The following is a 23,969-nucleotide window of genomic DNA, read 5'->3' on the forward strand; positions in this document are numbered from 1 at the left end:
GGTCTCTTTTAGCCATCCGCAGTTGGCCAGAGTGGGGATTTAAGCCTGCCTCTCCGCAAACCCAGGCGGACACTAACTAATCACTAGAGCACCGTGGATCTGCTCACTCCGAATCGATTTCCTACGAAGTGCCTACCGGAAGCACTCAGTGACAATTGCTCCAGAAAGACCACTTACTTAGTAGGTCTGCTTCTGGATCTAAAAAAAGTGGGAAGGTGCCACCTCCTTTGCTCCCTTCCTTTACCAAGAATTGGATTTTCTTGCTCATTTCCATTTGCTTGTCAACGAGCTTCGACTACAGCCGAGACCTTTGTAGTGGGCGTGGCCGTTCCCTTTGTAATAAATTCCAAAGATGAGCCTCATGAATATGTAGTTCGCCTCGGCCAATCAGAGCGCACGGGAGCTCCCTCTCAGCTGTTTTACTACTGGAACGCAAGGAAACTTTTTTTTTTTTTTTGGCGCTTGCAGAAGTTCAGCGCTCGTTCAGTGCCTGGAGGGAGCTGCCGGACTCGGGGCAGTTTCCTAGCTCTTTCCCGCTCAAGCCACCGTGCAAGATGAGCGCAGCTGTGGAGGAAGCTGTCTTGCCGTCTATCTCCACCTTTGCCGGATTGGTGCCGCTGGAAGACCGGCAGCCCGACATGGTACAGGTGAGGGCGCACGGAACTGTTTGGGAAAGCGCCGGAGGGGCAAGGCGCAAGGAAGACCCTCCCGTCCTTTAAAACTAATATTAACGGAATGGCGCTCCGAGACTATTTGGAGGGGTTGCGGGGCAGGGGCCTTTGGCCCCCGGGACAGTTTTTCCGTTCTTAATCGTCCCCCCCTTGCTTCCCCTGCCGCCGCCAGGATCCAGATGTGTATTTTGGCGTGGGGTGTTAGAAACTCTTCTAACCTGCCGAACTTTGCTGGGGAAGTTCCTGGTCTTTGCACGCGTAGGAGGATAAACTACCTTGGATCATATAAACATGACACAGGTCCAGATCGGCTGCGAGCAATACGATTTTTCAGCTATGTTAATTTAAAATTCTTGCCTGAGCTGTTTGGGGGCACCAACGTTATTGAGGTTTTCGTTTTTTTAAAAAACACACAAAAAACTTTCGAAATTATCTTAGGAATTCTGGAGCGGCACATGCCTTAAAACTCAGCTCACAGCTGTGAGGCTAAAATACCGCACTCAGCCTCTTGGAGGACGGGCAGGATACTAGAATGTATATAAGCGAGAGTTTTATCCTGGTCCAGGAGTACGTGCAGAGAGTAAGGGTGGAGTTCCTGATCGGGCTGAATTGATGCCCGAATTGTTCGGTAGCAAAGTTAGCCCCTCACAGTTGCTGGAATTCCTACCCGCTTTGTGTCCAGATCCTGCGCTGCGTTAGGCACCCCGAGGAGCAGTGGCGGAGCGTGCAAGCTCTGGTTGTTTAATAAAGAAACTTTGGGAGAGGGGCATTTTGAAGCCGTAATTGCTTGAAGCCCTACGAAAAAGGCTCTTGGGGGAAGCGATTTTGAGCAGAAAAGCGTGGTGGTTAAAGCTTTGCTCCCCCCCCCCTAAAACCTCCCTTTTCTTCTTAAAGTCACGGCCCCCTTATACGCATTTGCGTGTAAAATGTATTTTTGTCCCCACGAGAATTTCTGGGCGACCTAACAATTTAAAGGCTAGCTAGAAAGAAAAACACCTTGAGCATATTTTTGTGGGATGCGGGGATGAAGTTTTTTTTGACGGCCGAGAAATTTAAACTTAACTCTCCGCGGGACGTTATGGTAAAGGACGGAGCGTACCAGTCATATTCCAGCGCGAGGGGCTTCTCGCTGAGCGGAACCAATCAAATATTGGGGCGGGGGCGGAGAGAGGGCGGGGCTAGTGGGGGTCAAGTCAATTAACTTCTCCATAATTAACTACATTCCAAGGGGAGATGGGTACATTTTGGAGAGATCAGGAAGCGATCCCGCCTCATTCCTGACTGGCGTAGGCTACTAGTAGGCTGTGTAGACGCAGGATCCGCTCCTCCGAGTCCGAACCATAGCGAGGGGACCGGGTGGGATCCAGTGGAGCCTAGCAGAGTGGTATTAATTCGAAGTGATTTGAGTGCCAGGCGCGCCCTGCCCTTAAACTCATCGGAGAGGGAAGGTGCGCGCAACCCGTTTTTCAGGTTAGGGGGTGCTATAAATAGTGTCTGGATTTGGCTCCCCAGTAGCATGTTTGCGCCTGGCACGTTAACTCTTTCCCCGCCATAACCTCGCTGCTCCTATCCACGCAGCAGCAGAGGATCCCCACCCACGTGGAGGGCGCCGCGACCATCAAGAGGGAAGCGGACGAGCTGGGCAACTTCGTCGACCTGGAGTTCATCCTGGCGCACACCACGAACGGGCAGCCCACCGGGGTGGTGGCGCCCCCGCACCCCAACCCCAATTACCCGTTGCCCGAGACTCCCGAGAGCTGCGGCTCCACCTACGACAGCGACAGCTCCAACTACCAGCAGCCCTCCAACAAGTTCGCCGCGTCCTACATGCCCAGCCCCGGCCACAGCTATATGGCCGAGCTCTTCACGCAGGATATGCAACAGCACCCGACAGCAGGGCCGGGTCCTTGCGAGCTGCAGCGGCGGGAATACACGGAGCTGCGCGCCCCTGGCTTGGCCCACGCTCACCCAGGCTTAGCTCGGGGCATATCCATGGAGCACCTGCGCGTCAAGCAGGAGCCGATGGACGGGCAGTCGTGCATGATGAGCGGCAGCCCGGATTGCCTGGGGCCCGCTCCTCTGGACCACAAGCCCCTCCTGATGCAGGCCATGATGCAGCAGCACCAGCAGCCGCCCCTCCAGCAGCACGCGCCCTCCGGCTTCCCCAACGAGCAGATGAGCCCCGCGGCCCAGTGCCAGGTGGCCGGCGACATGCATGCGCAGATGGGAGCCCCCCAGCATTACCCCCGGGGAGCCCACCTCTTTCCGCCCAACTTCGCAGGGCAGATGCAGCCCCAGTTCCGTGGACACTTCAGCGTCTTCCGGGAGTCCTTGAACGCGCACGCCCAGGGCCTGCACGGGCTGCTGGTCACGCCGCCCAATTCGCCCGTCTTGGATTACTATGCTCCGATGGGGCCCCCGGAGGAATGCAAGCCGAAGAGGGGCCGCAGGTCCTGGGCGCGCAAGCGCACGGCCACCCACAATTGCGAGTTCGCCGGCTGCGGCAAGACCTACACGAAGAGCTCACATCTCAAGGCACACATGCGGACCCACACGGGTAAGGAGGGCGCAGGGCCCGGGCAGGAGGGCGCGGGGTTGGGAGTGGAGTTAAGGGTCGCTGGGGGTGGGGTGGGGATGCGGACCGCCTCGGGTAGGTGGATGTGGGGAAGCGGGCTCCCGGAGAAGGGCTCCCCAAGAGGAGGAGCGGGGCGGGGGAAGCGCGGAGATGTTTTGTCGTCGCCCCCCACTGTGGGCGCACAGGGTGTAGCAGTGTGGACAGTTGGACGCAGGGCAGACTCGCCGAGTGTGCGAAAACTGGCAGCTGATCTTATATGACACTTGGGCGTGCTTTGGCCAATCATGTGGCCCTGTCTTCCCGGGAATGTGCGGTTTGTGTACAGGGGACGCTGCAGGAACAGAGCTTGGCAGGACAGCGCCAGTGCGCCTTGTTGCTTCATTGCGCGAATTAAATTGTTTCTGGAAAGGCGCATGCAGTACAATCCTGTCCATGTTGTTTGCCCGGAAGTTTGTTTGCAGAACTTTCCAGTTAAGACCGCTGACTAGGTTGAACTAATGCTAATTTGATGTAAAGCGGTTATGTAGGACATCGTTGGAGCCAGTTTTCACCAGGGATGTGAGATCAGTGGAGAGCACATTCCCTGGAATAGACTCACTTAGAACCAGGCAGAGGGCCTTCTCGGTGGTAGCACCCGCCCTGTGGAACACCCTCCCATCAGATGAAAAACAGCTACCAGATTTTTAGAAGACATCTGAAGGCAGCCCTGTTTAGGGAGGCTTTTAATGTTTAATAAATTATTTTATTTCATTTTTCTGTTGGAAGCCGCCCAGAGTGGCTGGGGAAACCCAGCCAGATGGGCGGGGAATAAATTATTATTATTATTATTATTATTATTACTTGATCTTTTATTTGGGCAAGTGTTTGCCCCAGGGTGTGTGGAGACAGGGCCATCTGCACTCCTTTTCACCAGGCTAGAAAGTTCACCTTTCTCTCCTTTTCTGTTTTTCCAGGTGAGAAGCCTTATCACTGTAACTGGGAAGGCTGCGGCTGGAAATTTGCACGGTCAGATGAACTAACACGCCATTACCGCAAACACACTGGTGTCCGGCCCTTCCAGTGCCACCTATGTGACCGTGCCTTCTCCCGATCAGATCACCTGGCCCTGCACATGAAGAGGCATGTGTGAAGCATGGCCTGCTCCCTGGGGCACCTGGGTGGGATGTGGTAGGGATGAAGAAGAGGGGGATGGGACACGACAACGGGGCAGGGATGCAAAGAGACTCTGAACTCTATTTATGAAGGGATGGAATATTTTCTTATTGGAAGAGGTAAATTATGTATATATTAGTAAAACATTTTAATATTTAAAGAGGAAACCCAGTTGGTTCTTCCATGGCAATATGGAAAATGTTTGTGTATTTAAGAGTGAATAGTTACACAGATCTAACTGCAGCAGAGTATATGACAAATTGCACTGGAAATATTTGTGTGTGGGCACTATAATTGTGGCAGCATATCTCTGTCATTCCCATTCCAAATCTTCAGTGTGCCCACAGCCATAGTACAAAGACTATGTCAATTGCCTCAAGCGAGTTTAACTTTTTAATGTTTTGCTCTGTACAATGGTCTTTATTTTTTATCTTGTAATGTAAAATGCTTGCTGTTGTCTAACTACCTTTTTATAGTACGTATCCTTGAGGGAGAGAGGGACAAATTTAAACTTGCTGGCTCCTTTTGTTCAAAGGGATGGTGCCAAAAGGGCCAGATCCAAAAAGGTTGGCTAGAACTAAGTTACCCCAGTGAATTAAAACATCTGCATCTCATACCAAATTTTTTAAATCAAAGATAGATATGGTGTGTGTGTGTGTGTTACCGCATGTTTTGCCAATGTATATAATGACCAGGGAAGGGACTAGGGGGAAGTCAACTTATTTCTTTTTTTCTAAAATGGTCACTTCTGGAACAGGCTGTAAAACCAAAATATAAACCCTGAACAAAAGGCAAAACTTATTCTGGAAGATTGCATGAGCAAGGACCAATGTAGTGCAGGACAATCCTTCTGATACTTAACTTAGAAGCAAGTCTCATTTGAGTTTAAGGGGACTAACAGCACAATCCAAACATTAAAAAAAAGCCCCATTGAGTTTAGCAAGTGTTCTAAGGTGGCCAAGCTGAAAATGAGGACAAGACTCCAGCATCTTTAATTAGTTGTATGCTTTAATAGTTGTAAGTTGTCACACAGGCTTAAATCTTCTACACAACTTTTATTAAGCAGAGGAATCCTGTCTTTTTTCCAGCCAGTAACCCCAAAGTATGCCTAGAGTTGCAATGTTAATTTGCCCCCCTCTTGTCCTGCTCAGGGATGCTGCTAAAATGCCTTAACATTCAAAGACACTTTTCCCTGCAAAATTGAGATGTTGCATATTTATAGGCGAAACCTTGAAAAAAAATTGCCGTATAAATGTGTACTACTTTGGTGCTGTCAACCAGCTAAATTTCTTGGGGATGTGATCTTTGCTTTCAAGGGAACAAGTCACACTGAATGCAGTGGGAGCCACTTTTAAATAAGTTTATATAGAATTGTGCTTTGGGCTGACTAACTGTACAATCCTATATGTTTACTGAAAAACAAATCCCACTTTTTTTTCAGCAGGGCTTACTCCCAGATAAGTGTGCATAGTATTGCAACCAAACTGTTTTAGCTTTAAACTGACAAGATGTCCATACATCTGCTTAGTTGCAATACCTCAAGGTGCTTTGTGAGAATGTAACATGATTTTCAACCTCTTGTCTTCGTAAATGGGAAAGAAAGCCATCTTTGCTTGCTTCTTAAACAAATGTGTAAGGCAAGGAATGCTCCAAGACTCTTGTATATTTATGAATTTAACTAGTGACATTTTTGTAAAAGTACAACTGAAAACTATGGTCTTGTTCTTGCAATCATTTGTCCTGAACTGCCTATTCCTTTGCTCAAAGCAATGATGCTGCTTGGATCATGAAAGCAATCTCTTCTACAAGGCTAGTGATTTGGTTGATTAACTGATAACCTTCTAAAATCTGTTTTGGTGTCTCCTCCCAAAGGATGATCATGAAGCCAGGTACTGTTGCAGCTGCAATCCCACTCCTACAACTGCCATGGCAGCTTTTTTACTTTCGTTTTTTGTAAAGGGCAATTTTGTCCATTTCTGCTATACTTGAAACTTTCTTTCTGAAGAGAAAAGGACCCTCTCAATATGTAGCTCCTGCAAACAAGTTGTAATTCTTTTTAAAAATGCTGTAAATGGATTGTTTTTGTTGTTTTTTTATAGGCGGGGTAAATGACCTCAGCCCTGGTATGTGCACTGCACCTGTCTGTATTATATTGTTAATTTTGTGTGTGTGTTTGGCTTGGGCCCATCAAGCAATCTACCGTGCAAAATGTTAGTTTTCTCTATATGCATACCTTTTAAAGATTATTGATCTGATGCAGACAAATAATAAAAAATCTGAACTAAAGTAGTTTATTTCTAACTTAACTGCAAAAAAGTGGCCAGGACAGCACCTGAGATGGTGAGGTAGACATCTATTAAAATAGGAAACTGGTCTTTGTTTCACAAGTTAGGTTTAAAAACAAGAGTGGGGGACCTGTGGCGGGACCTCCAGAAGTGGTTGCACTGCAACTCTTGTCATTCCCAATCCCTTCTGGCTGATAGGAGTTGGGAATTCAGTAACACTTGGACTAACGAAACCTGCAGATGTGCCAGTTTGTTTCCTCCCCATTTTGCTTGGGTGGCTAACACAGATGGAAATTCAGGTATGAAGTGGCCAGGTGCAAAGAGGGATAGGGTTCCTATGCCATTAATAGTTGTGTGGAAGTAAGTGGTGTTTATGTACCTGCTAAAATCCCCGCTTTTACACACTTGTTAAAGGTGCAAGCAGGAGTCCCATCATTGTTTGCAGCTGGCCACCCTACTCAGGAACCAGGATTGTGTTTGCAGCTGTATTAAAAGGAAGCAAGGACTTCTGAGTCTCTGTGATGCCAGGTGGCTAGAGGACAGGTTCCTCCACAAATTCTATCAAGGCTGGGCATGGCCCATCCCTCTGGCTCAGCTGAGCTCCCCCACTGGATCTACAGGTAGTTTCACTCCTTGCTAGGCACGAAGGCTTCCTCTTTAAATTAATAAGGGTGACTAAGTTCTGGCAGGTCCCAAGCCCAACAAGCAGGTCTTTCTCCCTCCCTCCCACAGGCACTCATACTCATTTTAAGGGCTGGGCTTGTGCAAACTTGATGTGGAGCTATTAGCACAGGTAAAATGACTGTCCCAAACAAGATGGGTTTCATGAGCTGTGGCTGGAACTGGAGGCTACATCTGAACAGAGGAATTTGTAGGGATGATGGACTGTGGCCATCCACTCAGTCATGCTGGTGGAGGGAGCTTTTCTGTTGTAGATTACTTAGCTAGGTGCAGAATGGGAGGGTGTACATAGTGATCTGTCCTGAGAACTTTGCAGACTTGTAAGGGGTTTCAAATGAAGTAAGGGCAGCTATCCTGTGGGGGGTATTCTAGGGTAGCTGGTTGGTAGAGAGATCTGAAGAAAGCATGCAGTTGTGTGCATCTTACCAGAAAGGATAACTTTTACTCCTTTGCTCTAACAGAGGGAGCTAGATTCTGCTCATGCTGACTGTGTAAATCTTATTTCGCCCTGCTGGAAGCATTTGAACTAGTTGTGACTCACTAAATCTAGTGCTGACATGATTTTGGATTTGGTTAATCGCTAGCACATAACCTGATTTCAAACTAGCTAGTTTGGTATGCAGATTGCTGGTTTTATACTTGTGTGTTGTTAAACTAATTTGGTCCCTTGTGTGAAGCTTGGCAGCCTCTGCTTGAATTTTGAAATAAAAACTGGCAAAAAAGACAGTCACGGAATATATAATAAAAACAAAAATTAGAACCCAGCCGTGACAAATCCCTGAAACGAGATGTAATTAAGTGGAAAATACTGAACTTAAACCAAACACCACTCAAAGAATATAATGGGTATAAACCTCTCAAAAGACTCAAAAGTTCATAATAGCTTTTCCTAGCTTCTATTTAGTTATCAGAAATTAAACATAAACACAAATGAGCAGTCAGGGATAATTTCCCCAAGATAAAGTTAACGTTACTTAATCAGAAGGTTAGCTAACCTAAAAGCTTTAAATTACTGAGTATCATTGTTCCTGAAAAAATTAAATGCAAAGCTGCAAAAGCTCCCCCAGTAAAGCTGTTACTACAACATTGTTCAGACTGCTAATGAGTGTTCCTGGTTCCTGGTTTATATACCGGTACTAAATAGAGCTCCTTTACTTAAAGGGCTAGGACCATTTTTTATCCCAAGGCGTGTCCAAAGACACTTTAACTGTAACAAACTTACTTCATATTGGTTCCAAAAGGAACAGTCATTGTTTGTAAACACGGGAAAATGTTTTCCCGTGTTTACAAACAATGACTGTTCCTTTTACTTCATAATAATAGGTATTATTCTCCTTTTATTATAATTTTCTTCGGTAGAAGTCTTTTGGAACCAATATGAAGTAAGTTTGTTACAGTTAAAGTGTCTTTATATTCTTTGGGTGGTGTTTGGTTTAAGTTCAGTATTTTTCACTTAATTACATCTCGTTTCAGGGATTTGTCATGGCTGGGTTCTAATTTTTGAATTTTGAAATATGCTTGTCTGGCTGGATAAATGGAAGAAGATCTTGGCCTCAAATTAGATTTTCTAATAGATACAGATTTGTGTGTGTGATACTTCTCCAAGGAGTGTCTTTGTTTACAGACCAGAGAAAGGTGTGTGGGATGAGCTGAATACCTGATTAATCAGGCAAGTGTATGTATGTGTGTGATTTGTGAAGAGAGAGAGAGAGAGAGAGAGAGAGAGAGAGAGAGAGAGAGAGAGAGAGAGCACCACTGCTCTTGATATAGTTAAGCTTCTTGGTTCCTACAAACATCCTGTAACACTGGAAGAGCTGGATTCAGAATTTACCTCCCCTACTCTCAGCAAATATCTGCAGCCTGCGATTATTGTGGGGGGAAATTATGTGGAATGACATATAATAGAATAATAGAATCTTAGGGTCGGAAGGGACCCCAAGGGTCATCTTGTCCAACCCCCTGCAATGCAGGAATCTCATCTAAAGCATCCATGACAGATGACCATCCAATCTCTGCTTAAAAGCCTCATACAAAGGAGAGTCTACAGCCTCCGGATGGAGACCACTCCAATGTCTAACAGCTCTTACTGTCGGAAAGTTCTTCCTGATGTTTAGTCGAAATACCCTTCTATGTAACTGTAAGCTATTGGTTCGAGTCCTACCTTCCAGAGCAGGAGAAAACAAGCTTGCTCCATCTTCCATGTGACAGCCCTTCAGATGCTTGAAGATGGCTATCATATTTTCCAGGCTACATTCCTATCTCCTTCAGCTACTCCTCACAAGGCTTGGTTTCCAGACCCTTGATTATCTTGGTTGCTCTCCTCTGCACATGTTTGCAGCTTGTCAAAATCCTTCTGAAATTGTGCCCAGAATTGGGCCCTGTATTCTAGGTGTGGTCTGACCAAGGCAGAATAGAATGGAACTATTACATCCCTTGATCTGGACACTATAGGAACCATTACTGAGCACTGTTTGGATTTGGTCAGTCAACCAGCTACAAATACACCTAACAATTACCTTGTTTAATCCACATTTATCAGCTTCTGCACAAGAATATCATGGGGGACTTTCTAAGTACCGTACGCACAGACCAACTGTTGAATTAACTGTTCTAGGACCTTTCCTGGTATCAGTGTCAAGCTTACTGGTCGGTAGTTACCTGAGCTTTCTCCCCCCCCCCCTTTTGAAGATGAGGACAACACCCTACTTTCCACGGCATTGTTACTTAGATCTTTGGTATTGCTCTGTTCATATATTTTGTGAGAGGGAATAAAGCATTTGTTCCCATAGTGTTTATAGCTTACTAGAGAGAAGGTGGTGTACCAAAACAAAACTGAAAATGAGTGGGATACAAATATTTACTGTTTTAGGCAAGATGTTCAGATGAAAACTCCCTAAGCTTCAGCTGCTGGAGCATCTACAGTGGTACCTTGGTTTACAAACACAATTGGTTCCGGAAGTCTGTACTTAACATGAAGCGTACTTAACCTGAAGTGAACTTTCCCATTGAAAGTAATGGAAAGTGGATTAATCCGTTCCAGACGGGTCCGCGGAGTACTTAAACTGAAAGTACTCAAGCCAAAGCGTACTTACACCAAGGTATGACTGTATTGGTCTGAAACTCCTTATACAGCTTCTAAAACTGAAATAGGCAGAGGGGTACCTAGGGTCCTTTGCACTTTTGGCAAGGAGCTGTATCGGCACTGGTGGCAGGGGAAAAAACACTTTACCACAATAGCCACTGTAGAAATGACTACATTTTTGTGATTCAAGTACTCAAAGCATTCAGAGTGAGGGTGAGGTGAGTAGAAAGGGCAAAAAATAAAAAATGCACACCTTTGTGCCATGGTGCAACAAGGATGGGAAACTTTCTCTCGCATTTGATCTTGCACATATACATCATACACTCCATGATCTGACAAGTGATTCTTGTCCCATCCCTGGCTTGAGTCCCTGATTGGGGCTGGTTTTACCAACCCCTAGGTATGCCCCTGGAAATAGGATACAAGTCTAATGCTCAGGTGGCACGATACTATCTAAGGAAAAAGCAGTACTAATGGGAATGTTATGTGTTGATATGGAGGGGGACTGAGTACAGCTATGCAAATTTGTGAAAGATGGAGGGGAAAGAAGACGGTACCAAGAGGAAGGGCCTACACGCTCCTCAATTCCACCATCTTTGGTGATAATATAAGCTCCTGTTCTGTGGGGTAAGGGCAAATGAAAAAGCAACTAGCACAGCAATGTCCTAAGATGACAGAAACAATGAGTCATCTGGATATTGTGATGAGGACTTGATCCTATAAACAGGGCAGAAAGAATCACAATATTTGGCCTTTGAGGTGTTGCTCACTGAACTGCTGGGAGGGAATGTAATTCGAGTGGAACCAGCTCATCCTGCCCGCTTGCATACATTACGTGATGGTCCAACCATTGGAAGCGAATGAGGCCCTTAGTGCAAATCATCAAGTGGCTGGTGTTCTCTGTGTTAGCTTTGTAAAAATCACAAATATGAGCTACTTTGGGTGGAGTTAGTGTAGCAGTTCTGTATGCCTGCATGTAAGGTAGCCTCCAGGGAGCAGCACTTGTAGAACAAAAGCTAGGATCAGAGTTCTCAGAAGAACTCAGTCGCTGGCAGGTCTTGATGTGAAGAGGCTGTACTGTATCTTGTCTTAACTTCAATTACATTTCCAAAGTAGAATTATGCCCCCTTGTGATGACTTTGTATAGTCTACTATCAACACAGATTGAGAAGAATGCTAGAATCGTATGTATTTCTTCTTTCCAAAAACAAGTCAGCAGTCCACTACCTCACTGTTGCCTGGGAACAAGCCCTATTTAATTCTGACAGCCTTAGTTCTTCTGAGTAGTCATGTATAGGATTGCACTGTAAATAACTGTCCTGAGATGGAATAAGAAATTCACCTAGGGGTGTTTGTTGGCATCCGCCTGTCTCAAGAGACCTTGGAGTGCACCAAGGTTCCAGAAGTCCGTACTGCAGTCAAACCACTGCATTAGAAGCACCGGTGACTTCCCTGGGGCGCAAGCCTGAGCAGTGTAGATGGAGGTCCTGGGCTGCACAGATGGCAAGACCCCCCCCCAGTCTCGCTGATGTGGTCTAAAAGAAAGCAGAGCAGTACGTTCAGCATCAGCTTGGCTGCAAGAGTTGCTGGAAGGAGGCATACAAGGCACCATCCAACCATCTTAGGGACTCCGCTTCAGATTTGTGTAGGGTTTACTCCTTAGCCTTTTCTTCTCCCAAAGATATCCCACAAGGCAGCAGAGGTTTAGGATCAGAGTTTTCCTCCCCCCAGATGGGTTATATTCCGTGGTTGACGAGCTCCCTCTGCCCCTCGCTTCCCTCTGCAGCACATGCAGAAACCACCTTCTTGAGTGTTGGGCCCACTGTTGGTCATGTCCACTCAATCTGCTGCTGTCTTCACATGCAGGGGTAAGTCCCTTACTCACTGAGGGTTTAAGATCCATTGGCTACTGTTACCTAGTTTAGCCGGCCTGTCAAAACCATTTACCAGGGTGTGGCTGCTGTCACTTGTTGACAACTTCCAGGACCCACAAGGTGAGAGATACGTTGGATGGGAACCAAAGGTGGACAAACTACTCCAAAAGGAACATGACATGTCCCCCACCAGAGGTACTACCGGTACCCATCTCCTAACACCCCATACTTTAGTGGCCGAGGGAGCTGGCGTACAGCTTCCGGGTCATGTAGCTAGCATGACTAAGCCACTTCTGGCGAACCAGATCAGCATACGGAAACGCCGTTTACCTTCCCACCGGAGCGGTACCTATTTATCTACTTGCACTTTGACATGCTTTCAAACTGCTAGGTGGGCAGGAGCTGGGACTGAGCAACGGGAGCTCACCCTGCCACGGGGATTCGAACTGCTGACCTTCTGATCGGCAAGCCCTAGGCTGTGTGGTTTAACCCACAGCACCACCCGAAAAGAGACATAATTAACAATGGTTGGGCTGGATGATGATGATGATAAATTTATTATTTATACCCCACCCATCTGGCTGGGTTTCCCCAGCCACTCTGGGCGGCTTCCAACAGAAAAATAAAATAATCGATTAAACATTAAAAGCCTCCCTAAACATGGCTGCCTTCAGATGTCTTCTAAAAATCTGGTAGCGGTTTTTCTCTTTGACATCTGATGGGAGGGCATTCCACAGGCCAAAGGCCCATCTCCATCAGCATTCTGTTCCTACAAAGGTCAACCAGGTGCCTTTGAGAAGTCAACTCAGAAGCAAGTCTTATTAACACGATGAAACACTTCATAAGTGGTGAATCACCTGGGGAGCATGGGTTCACTAGCAACTTCTATAAAGCCACACCATGGCTCACTAAATTCAACAGCATGCTAGATGGAGGTACCATAGCTGATTCATGGCAGAAATCAAAAATTGTGGCGCTAAGGACACCAGGTAAATGCCCTCTTCTAGTGGGCTCTTGCTGCCCAATAGAGCGTATCAATCAGGACACTAAATTACTATCCTCAGTAATGGTTAACAGATTGCCCTCTAAAAGGAGTTATGACCTGTTTGACAGTGAAATTAGATCATGTACGGTATTTCTGTAAGTTCTGTGGGCTGTTACCTCAGACATTTCTTTATCTTTCCCTGACTCCTGTTAGGCTCTGCATTGTGCAGCTGTTTAGATTGAAGTGGTGCCTGGTGCCTATTGGAACTGACAGGTCAAAAGGCCAATGGCACATGGAGCTGGAGTCAATGAGAGGCGGAACCAACTAATTCTCATTTTGCCTGCATTCCTATACGGACATCTATAATGGCAACACTGAGACTAAGGGCTCCTTTAGATGTCCTTTTTTGTGCATTCATGATTATGTGCACTCATGAAGGTCTTGGGATAATTATGCACAAACCTGCTTTTAGTACAAGTTTTGTGGTGGACATACTATTTCATTTCCAGCCGGAATCCTATACCTTTATTATGCCAAAGGTTCCAGGAAAAATATTTCGTCTCACTTTTGTTGCACTATAGTGCAAGGGTGTCCTTCAAGATGTTAACAGTGCAATAGCATGGGGAAAGCACTGCAGAGCTACTAATAAAGTGGAATGATATGCAGGTGGTCCAGTATAAATCTACCACTAATATACTATTAATTATATGTTGTAGAATACACACACCCCACACAGAGAAAACAGTCTGGAGAGACTCTATGAAGGAGGAAGCTAGCAGCTAGGTCCACCCCCTGGCCTGCTGGTAAGTAAACAGGCAGGTGGGGGCTGGGCAAGGGTAGGCTGAAGTTGTTGGGGCTCAAAGTATCTTCTTTCTCTGCTGGGGTCTTTAACATGCCTCGCCAAGTTGAGACCTCTGCCCTGCTAGCAAAGGAGACTGGATGCAAATTGTGATGTGACGCTAGCAAGGCAGAGGAAGGCTATGAAGTGACCATCCATAGGGCAATCTCTATTGAGTGCAGCTAAGATCTGATAGCACCAAATGTGAACATCAGGCAGCAAGCGAGAGCTTGGAATTATCACTGCCCTGTGGACTCTGGTGCCCAAAGGCAAATGTTTCCTAAGGGTGAGGCCGGCCTGCTTCTCCATGTGCGTGCGTATGAGTGTGATACCCATGGCTTAATAATCTCAGCCTTCAATTTGTAATCTGATCAGAGTTGTAACACTGGGCAAATAGCAACGGAAAAGCATGGCCACACACTCAGATTATACAACTGGCATGTTTGTCCTACAGAGGTTTGCATTAAGAAATGAATTTCCATATTCAGCTGTCTGGGAATTAGAGATCTTGGTATCGTAGAATACATATGGCGGAATGAGAATGTCAGCATTTTCTGTTCCTTGCAACCTTGAAACAGTTGCTGTGGATGTGATTGTTAATTTAGATGTTTATTATTTAATATGTTGTTATTTTTTTATTATTATTATTTTTTTATTAAAGGTTTTCTCAGTTTACAAAGACATGGGCAGTGTCTCTCATAGCATTTTTACAGATCGGTTTCAATTGTTGAGACATTGGGGAGGAAAAGGGGGAGAGCGGTAGATAAGGGGAGGGGGTGGGGGTAGTGTGACAATGTTTCTAGTTTACTTAAAGTGTGTTGGGGGGGGGTTGTCAGCATCGGTTGTGCAGGTTCTTTGTTGTGCATTTGTTTTCCTTTGATGGTGAGAGTTGTTGGGGTTGGCCTAGGATGTAGTTTTCTTTTGTGGTTGGCTGTGGAGGTCTGTTTTATGTGAGTAGGGTGGGCGGGTCAGGTTAGCCATATTGATTTGTATGCTGTTGGTGGATTTCTGTCGTTGTCTTGTTGCGCTGTGTATGTGATAAAGGGGAACCATACTGGGGTGAAGCCGTCTTCTTCTATTTGACCCCGTGTCAATTTCAACTTATTGGTTAATTTTTCTAATAGGGCTGTTTCCCATACCGTCTGGTACCATTGGTCCATGTTTACTCCTGCCAGGTCTTTCCAGTGTCTGGTTATGGTGTTTCTGGTAGCTGAGAGTAAGTGGGTTATGAGTTCTTTGTGATGTAGGTGGGCATTATTGTCCTGGAAGATGTTTAGCAAGGCCAGTTCTGGGGTAAGTTCTAATGTTTGTTGGGTTATTTTACCTACTTCTCTTACGGTTGTTCTCCAGAATTGTTGGGCTTTGGGGCATTCCCACCACATGTGGAAATATGTGCCTGTTGATGTGCATCCTCTCCAGCATTTTGATGAGGTTCCTGGGCGTATTAGTGCTAGTTTTCGTGGTGTTAGGTACCACCTGTAGATGGTTTTCAGAGTGAGTTCTTTCCTTTTTGCTGATATGGATTTAAATGGGGGTTTAGACCACATTCTGGTCCATTGAGTGGGGTTGATTTCATAGCCTATATCTTCTTCCCATTGTTTTTTTATTGCGTCTGGGGAGTTTGTGGAATTTTGGAGCAGTATTTTATATATTGCAGATACCATCCCTTTGCCGTGACCCTTTGTCGTTAGAAGGAGGTTTTCAAACGGTGTCAGGGGTCTTGTTGCTGCTAATTTTATTGCTGGCTTGTTTAAGAGGGCATGTAATTGGTGTTGTGCTAACCAGGGTATTTGGGTGTCTTCTAGTTTATCCTGTATTTCTCGTGTTGTCAGAGGTATGTTATTTTTATAGAAGTCTGTTAGGCGATATAGGCCTTTGGTTTGCCAAGTTTTAGTTTGGATGTTTTGTGCTGCCTGGTGGAATAATGGATGGTAGACCAGGGGGAGTAGTGGGGATGTGGTTGGGGTTAGTTTGTCCGTTTCTGTTTTCCATGCTTTGAACATGGTTTGTGTGTACCTATTAAGTGTTGTGGGGATCCTTCTTAGTTTGTTTGGGAGGAATGGGTATGCTGTGGTGCTGATATTTTCAATTGTGTCTCTCTCTAAGTGTATCCATTGTTTTGTCTCATCTTCCAGTATATACGGGATTATATGTCGTATTTGATTGGCCCTGTAATATGTTTCTATGTTAGGAATTCCCCATCCTCCTTGTGAGGTGGGGAGGTGCAGGTATTTGGTGCTTATTCTTGGTTTTTTATGTGAGAAGATGAAGGAGTGCAGTTTTCTCTGCCATCTGCGGAGTTGAATTGGGGGGATCCAGACTGGGAGGGTTTGGAATAAGTAGGTTAATTTTGGGAGAGTGATCATTTTGATCATTGCCATTTTATCTGAGAGGGTGAAATTCATGTTGTCCCATCTCTTCAGGTCTTTGTTTATTTGTCGCCACAAGGGTTTATAGTTGTGTAGGTATAATTTGTTGAGATTTTTGGTTATTTGTACCCCTAGGTATCTGAACTTGGTGTGGCAGAGTTTTATTTTGGTGATATTAGTGAGTTCTTTCTGGGTGTGGGGAGGAGTGTTGAAGCACATGGCTTCAGATTTTGCAAAGTTTACTCGCAGGCCTGACACCGTTGCAAATGTGTTGAGTTCTCTGGTTAGGGAGATTGCTGTGTTTAAGGGGTCTGATGTTGTGACCATTAGGTCATCTGCAAAGAGCCCTATTTTATATGTTCTGCCTTTTATTTCCACTCCTTTGATGTCTGTGGCTGCACGGATTCGGATTGCTAGCGGTTCTAGGGCCAGTATAAATAGGAAGGGGGATAGTGGGCATCCTTGTTTTGTGCCCCTTTGGATTTTTATGCTATTGGAGTCTATGTTGTTGATTCTGCATTTTGCTGAGGCTTGGGAGTATATTTGTTTGAGGACTTGTAGAAAGTTTGGGCCAAATTTCATGCTAGTTAATACTGCTAACAGGTATTTCCATTCTAGGCAATCAAAGGCCTTGAGGATGTCTAGAGACATAATTGTCAGTGGGGTTTTGGTTGCCTTGCTGTGTTCGATTAGGTTCAGCAGTTTCCTGATGGGGTCTGTGATATTGCGACCAGGGACGAAGCCAGTCTGATCTGGGGCTACTAAATTGCATAAGAAGTTTTTTAAGCGGTTGGCCAGGATTGATGTAAATATCTTGTAGTCTTGGTTTATTAATGAGATTGGGCGATATGATTCGACTTTGAGATTGTCCTTCAGTGGTTTTGGGATGGAGACTATTTTGGAGTGGGTCCAGGTTTGGGGGATGGGCCCCCCTTTCATGATGTCGTTAAATAGGCGAGTCATGTGTGGCATTAGGGGTTCTTTGAATTTCTTATAGAATTCTGCTGTGAAGCCGTCTGGGCCTGGGGCTTTGTGTGGTTTCAGGTTTTTTAGGACCATGTCTATTTCCTCTGGGGTGATGGGCCTGTCCATGTGTTCCTGTTCTTCATCTGTTAAGGTAGGCATGGTCAGTCCTGCTATAAATTCTTTTATTCCCTTCTCGGGTGGGTTGTGGGATGTGTATAGACTAGAGTAAAATTCTGCAAATTCTGAAGTTATTTCTTTGGGGGAGAATGTTGTGTTGCCGTCTTTTTTGGTGATGCAGTGTATTCTTGTTTTGAGTGTTCTTTTCCTACATCTATTCGCTAATAGTCTGGAGTTCTTCCCTCCATATTCATAGAAGCGTTGTTTAGAATATAGAATGTTGATCATTGTTTTATTAATTTCTAGGGAATCTATTTCTCTTCTCTTTTGTTCTATAAGTTTAAGAAGTTTTTTGGATCCTGTTTGTTTGTAGCGTGATGAGAGGGTTGTAATTTCTTGTTCCAGTTTACTAATCTTTGTGGTGGTTTGTTTTTTAAGGAGTGTTTTCTCTTTTATGCAAGCTCCTCTGGTGACTGCTTTCATTGCGTCCCATAGGAGGGGGGTTGTTATGTTGTCTACATCATTTTCTTTGAAGTAATTTTGGAGGGTTTTTGTGAGACTTTCTCTAATTTGTTTGTTTGTGGTTAGGATGGGGTTAAAGGACCATGATGGGGTATTATGTGTTCTCTCTCCTATTCTAATAGTAACTTCTACTGGGGCATGATCTGTGATTTTAATGTTGCCTATGTTTGATGATTCTACCCAAGGGATTAGACTCTGTGTGAGCAGAATGCTGTCCAATCTGGACGTTGTGCCATGCCGTCCAGATTGGAATGTGTGGGTAGTGTCTCCCGGGTTTTGTTCACTCCAAATGTCGTAGAGACCCCTGTCTTTTAGCAGTTTTATTAACTTGTAAGAGTCCCTAGTTATTGGGGGTTTTCCACGAAGGAAAGTTGCCCATGGGGTTGTAGATTGGATGTTTTTTAGGGATATGCCTTTCATATTTAGGTTGAGGTCGCCTCCTAGGATTGCTTCCCCTTCCATGAAGGAGAGAAGTTTGTTCAGTGTCTTCTGGAAGAATTCTAGTTGTTTTGAATTTGGGGCATATATAGAGCCGATTGTCAGTTTAATTTTGCCATCTAGTGTTCCTTTGATGAAAATGAATCTGCCCTTTTTGTCCTTCAGGACTGTTGTGGCTTTGAAGTTTAGGTCTTTATTGAGTATTACAGCTACTCCGCGGGCCTTTCCTGAGCCTTGTGCCACCCATTGTTGACTGAAGCGGGGGTCGCTCAGAAGTTTGTTCCCTTTGGGGGGGTTGTGTACTTCTTGTAGGAAGGTGATGTGTGGTTTCATGGTGTTTATGTATGAGGTAATGCGTTTTCTTTTAATGGGGTTTCCCAACCCCCTCACATTTAGTGTAATCGCTTTTAAGCTAGCCATCACGTCTATCTGTTGTGTAAGGCGATTCCTTGCCAACCCGTCCAGGTTGTCCTGTGTCTCTCACTATGTGTTGTTTACTGAACCATTGGGGTTTCGCTGACCTAGGGTGTGGTGGGTAGGGGGCTAGTGGGGCTAGAGTTGGATTTGGGTTAGAGAGTAGGGAGTAAGTTGTATAGAGTTTCCTATGTGTAGTCTTATAGGTATTCATTTGGGGTATTTTGGGCCGTCTGGCCCTTGGCCGGTTGGCCCTGGGTCTCAGCTGATGTGGAGGGCCGTGTTCAGAGACAGGCCTTCCCCCTTGTCGTTTACGATGGGGGGTGATCAGCGAGACAATGTAAAGCGTCCTTGCGATATGGATGTTGGGTTTAAGGTTTGGGAACAATGTTGCCAGTATTAGTAGCAACATCATTTTTGTGTTAGGGTGTAGGTGTGAGTGTTGGTGCGCTCTCTGGTGCCACCATTGTGCTAATTAGGTAATATCTTTTAGCCTGATCGTAGGTTGGGGGGTGTGGGTTGCATTTGTTATTTTTCCTTAGAGTGGATTCGGGGTGTGTGTGTGTGTTGAGGGTGTGTGTTGTGAGTTGTTGGATTATGGGGGATGTGGTTGAGGTTGTTTGGACTGGTGTTGGAGTGGCGGTTTCTGTGGGGATGTGTGGCGGGAGGGGGGAATGTTGCTGGTGTTAGTTTTGTTCATAGCCTAGGGGGGAGGGGGGAGGGAGGGGGAGTCACCAGTCCTTCAGCTTGCGATGTTTTCCGGCTGCTTCATTTTGCTGTGGTTGTTGTTGCAGTAAGGTCGTTCCTCTGTGCTGTGTTGGTTTCGTCGATCTTGGTCAGGCTTCTTGTGTCGTATGGTCGGCCGGATGGTTTCGTGTGTGATGGTGTTGTCTGGTTGTATTGGCGTGCTTTGTGTTTCTCTTGATTCTTTGCCTTTTTCTTCTTGTTGTTCTGGACTTTCATCCAGCCATTTGCTGTTGTTTCGTTGTCTTGGTCTTGGCTGTCGCTTGGTGGGTCCTCTTGAAGCCATTCTGATGGGGTGCTGAGTCCGAGGTCCTTCAGTAGTTGCTTGGCTTCCGTTTTGTTGGTAGCTGTGTATTGTTTTGCGTTTTTTGTTGCAATGAGGCGGAAGGGGAAGCCCCATCGGTAATTGATCCCTGTTTCTTGGAGACTTCGGGTGCATGGGCGTAAGGTTTTCCTCCGGTTTAGGGTATCTTGGGACAGATCTTGTAATGCCAGTATGTGGTTGTTTTTGTATTGAAGGTTGGTCGAATTTCTAAGGTAGTTCCAAATTTCTTCTTTCTTTTTGTAGCGTGCGAAGCACACGATGATGTCCCTTGGGGGGTCGCCGGGTTTTGGCATGGGTCTTAGAGCTCTGTGCGCCCGCTCCAGGTCATCTATCTCGATTTTCAGGTTTGGCACTGTGTCTTTTAACCAGCTTACTATTAGGTTCGCTGGGCTTTTCTCTTCCGCTTTTTCCGGAAAGTTGCGGAAGCGGATGTTGCAACGTCTGTTCCGATCTTCAAGGTCCGCTTGTTTGATTCTCAGTTCTTCGTTTTCTGTTTCCAATTCGTTCAGTTTCTTTCTTATATGTGTGTTTTCCTCCTGGTGTTGCTCTATTGTCCTTTTTTGTGTTTGGTTTTCATTCTCCAGAGCTTCCAGTTTGGATGTTAGTTCGTTGATTTGTGCCTGTAGGGGGGCCACTGTGTCCTCCAGTTGTTTTGTGAACTGTTTTGTTAATTCTTTTGTTATTCTCTCTATCAGTCTTGTTTCCAGGTCCCTCTGATCTTTTTTGGTCATTGGGTGGTTGTCTTCTTGAAGAGGTGTTGCGTTCTCAGCGCTGTGTGCCATTTTCCTGGTTGGTGTTGTCGTGATTTCCCTGGGGTTTTGGTTTGGGGTCTGTTTGGTGACTTCTTGGAGTAGAATGTGTTGTGGTTGGAAGTCGTGGTGTTAGGTTGTTGGATTGATCAGGCGTTGATTGGTGGCTATTCAGAGCGTTTGAATTAGGCGGTCATTTATGTGCCGTCTGGGTTGTGTTTTGCAGGCTTCTCTGGAGTTCTCACGTTCTCCTCAGTGGTGCACCCTCGTGCGTTCAGGGTGTGTGTGTTGGGGTCCAGTTGGGGGTGGGAGGTGGGGTTGAGGATCCACAGCAGGTAGTAAAAGGATTTAAGTTTTGCAGGGTTGCTTTCAGGTAGATTTAAGCAGAACTGTGTAGTGTCAGAGGGTGGGAAAGAGGGGGGAGAGGGGGTTTAGGAGGAGGGGGAAAGGGGGGAGGAGGGAAGGATAGGAGACTGGAAAGTAAATGGGAGTTGGAGGGAAGGAGGGGAGTGAGGGGAAAGAGGGGGGAAGGAAGGAGTGAAAGGGAGAGAGAGAGAGAGAGAGAGGGAGGAAGGAAGGAAAGTAGCAGCAGTGATGGTATATTGTATTGGTGGTCTTAAATTTGGTGTGGGGTAAGGGTTTGCTGGGGGGGTTATTGATGAAAGTGGGGGGTATAGGTATGTAGTTTTAGGGGTTAAGGGGGGAGGGAGCAGGGATTGACAAGCTTAAAGTGAGGTATAAGTAGGGGGCTGAGGCAGAGGCTGGGGTGGAGAACAGTGTATTTGGAACTGTGAGGGATGTGGGTATTAGCAGTAAATTAAAGTAGGGATGACTGCAGCGGCAGTGGTCCTCTTTGTAGCAGAGAGGTGCTGGGATTAGGTATGGGGTGGATTTTAGAGATAAAATAAAATAAAGTGGTCAAACGAGCATGGGGGGCGGGAAATGGGGTGGGTAGGGTAGTGAGAGGGAGAGGCGTAAAAAAAAAAGAGAGGGGGGTTGGGTATTAGTAACTAGGGGGGGTTCTGTACGTTAAGGGTGGGAGTGGGGTGTTATTGGTGGTGTAAAGATGCTGGTGGGGGGAGAAGAGTAAAGGGGGCTTGAAAAGTAAGATGGAGATAGAAATATAGGTGATTGATATATGTGTATATATATACACACGCTCACACTCACACTCACACTCACCCGAGATAGAGCCAAAAATGTGGTATAAAAAGCAAAATTATGTGGAGGAGGTGGCTGCAATGGCAGCGCCCCCCTTAAAAAGGGAAATATTCAAAAAAAGAAAAAAGGAGGAAAAAAGGGGGGGGGGAGGAAAGGAGGAAACAAAAAGGAAGGGGGGAAATTGGGGTGGGAAGGCCTTTCTTGTTTTTATTTTGTTTTCCAAATTAGAAGGACTGGAGAGTGGGGGGGGCTAATAATAACAATAGATATTGAAAAGTGAGAGTAATATAAAAATTGAAGGGATAAAAAAGATAAAAATAGGAGAAGCAATACAAAACAAAAACAAAGTCAAAAATAAACAGAGGTCTCCTTAGGTGATCCCAAGCAGCGTCGGGAGTCCTCCCCCGCGTTGCCTCTCTCTGGGTTTCGCCCGTTCAGAGCGGCAAGTAGTATATGTATATATGTGGAGAAGAAGAAAAAAAAAAGGGGGGGACTAATAATAATAAAAAAGGAAAAATGGAAAAATTATATATGAAAAAATAGAAAAAATAAAATAATAGCAATAATGATAAGAAATTAAGAGGAAAATTATTTAAAAAATTGCAAAGGCGATGTCTTTTCCAACGGGCCTCGTTGGTGGGGTTGAGAGGCGGGCTTGGGCCTGGTTTTTGCCCACGGCCTTTGTCCTCCTACCTCGCCTCTTCACTCTCGTTAATGGCGGTGGTGGTCCTTCGGCAGGGCTGCTGGGCCAGGCCGCGACGGTGGGGACGGTGGGGTTCTTTCGCCCTCAGCGGGTTCCTTCTCTTTTCTCCCTCTTCTCTCTTCGTCGCGGTGGGGGAGAGAACGGCTGCAGCCGCGGCCGCGGCAGCACACCTGGGGGCCCGGCTCTCCCTCTCTCTTGACGTGTTCTCTCTCTCCTCCCTATGTCCGAGGGGGGAGAGAGTGGTGGCGGCAACGGCAGCGCACTCGGGGGCTCTCCCCCGTCACCGGAGCGTCGGCGCTCCGAGGCGCAGGCTTTTGTGCGCTCAGGGGCTCTCCTCCGCCGGAGCGTCGGCGCTCCGCAGTGCAGCCCTCCTTAAGCCGCAGGGCCACGGAGCTTCGGAGCTTCGCGGAGCTTCGCTCCGCCGATGGTCAGATGTCCCTGGCACCGGGGAGGGGTGTCGGCGGCTCTCCGGGTGGTCCTTTGGGACCACCGGGGTCCCGCGCTGCAGCGGCTGCGGTCCCGGTGGCCTTCCGTTGTCCGGGGGCTGCTTTGGCGGCGTTGGCACGCTGGTCGTCTTCAAGAGCTTCGCGCCAGCGTGTCCGCCGCCATCTTACCTCGCCGGAAGTCCTAATATGTTGTTATTTTTAAAACTGTTTGGTTTTAACTGATGCATTGGCAGCCCTGGGCTCCTTTGAGAGGGAAGAGGTTAAATTCAATCAAATCAATCAATCTCTTTGTCTTGATTTTCCAAGAACTGGCACCCAGAGGTGCTTGGATGAAGGGGCCCTGTTGACACCTCTCCTTGGATTACGAGGTGCCTGAGGATTCCTGCAACAAGCTCCTTGTCAACATGAACCACTGCCTGCATTAGGCTCCCCTGGGTCCTGGCACTTACATTACCCCGCCTTGCTCTCACCAGCGTCAGATCTGGCTGCATGGCCCGTTGAGCATCTAGTAATGTAAAGAAAAGGTCGGGCAGAGAGGGATGTGGAGGAGCACCAAAGGAGCGCAACCTTTTCTAAATGCTCAGTTATCCAGAGCAACCACCAGAGGGCACTGTGCTCCTTTTGAGCCGACGCGGCTGGTAAGGCTGCCGGAGCGCGGAGTTACGTAACCCAGGAGCTCGCACTGCCCTCCGCGTGGCTTTCAGCGCTTGCTAGGGAATGCCAGCTGGTCAAACCCCCTCCCCTTATGCTTTGCAGCTCCGTCCATTCCACTTCAGTTTTTTAAAGCATATATTTTTATTGGTTTTCAATCCTGCGACAATGCAAGCGTACAAAATAAAATAAAATCCCAGCTCCGGCTTCCTGCAAACCTT

The 23,969-nt window shown here is 46.4% G+C and overlaps 1 protein-coding gene across 2 annotated transcripts; it reads left to right on the top strand.

Annotated features, from left to right (window-relative positions):
• Positions 1–454: 454 nt before the first annotated feature.
• Positions 455–8,597, top strand: LOC118089269 (Krueppel-like factor 2). Of its 2 annotated transcripts, none has more exons than XM_035123786.2 (3): positions 455–647; positions 2,250–3,228; positions 4,200–8,597. In XM_035123786.2, the coding sequence occupies exons 1-3, from the start codon at positions 555–557 to the stop codon at positions 4,373–4,375; spliced, it is 1,248 nt and encodes a 415-aa protein (XP_034979677.1). In that variant the 5' UTR covers positions 455–554; the 3' UTR covers positions 4,376–8,597. The 2 variants fall into 2 exon arrangements, with proteins under 2 accessions (XP_034979677.1, XP_034979678.1); XM_035123787.2 differs by having other exon boundaries at positions 2,253–3,228.
• Positions 8,598–23,969: the final 15,372 nt, after the last annotated feature.

The sequence above is a fragment of the Zootoca vivipara genome, chromosome 7 (genome assembly GCF_963506605.1).
Source record: "Zootoca vivipara chromosome 7, rZooViv1.1, whole genome shotgun sequence".
NCBI classification, from domain to species: Eukaryota; Metazoa; Chordata; class Lepidosauria; order Squamata; family Lacertidae; genus Zootoca; species Zootoca vivipara.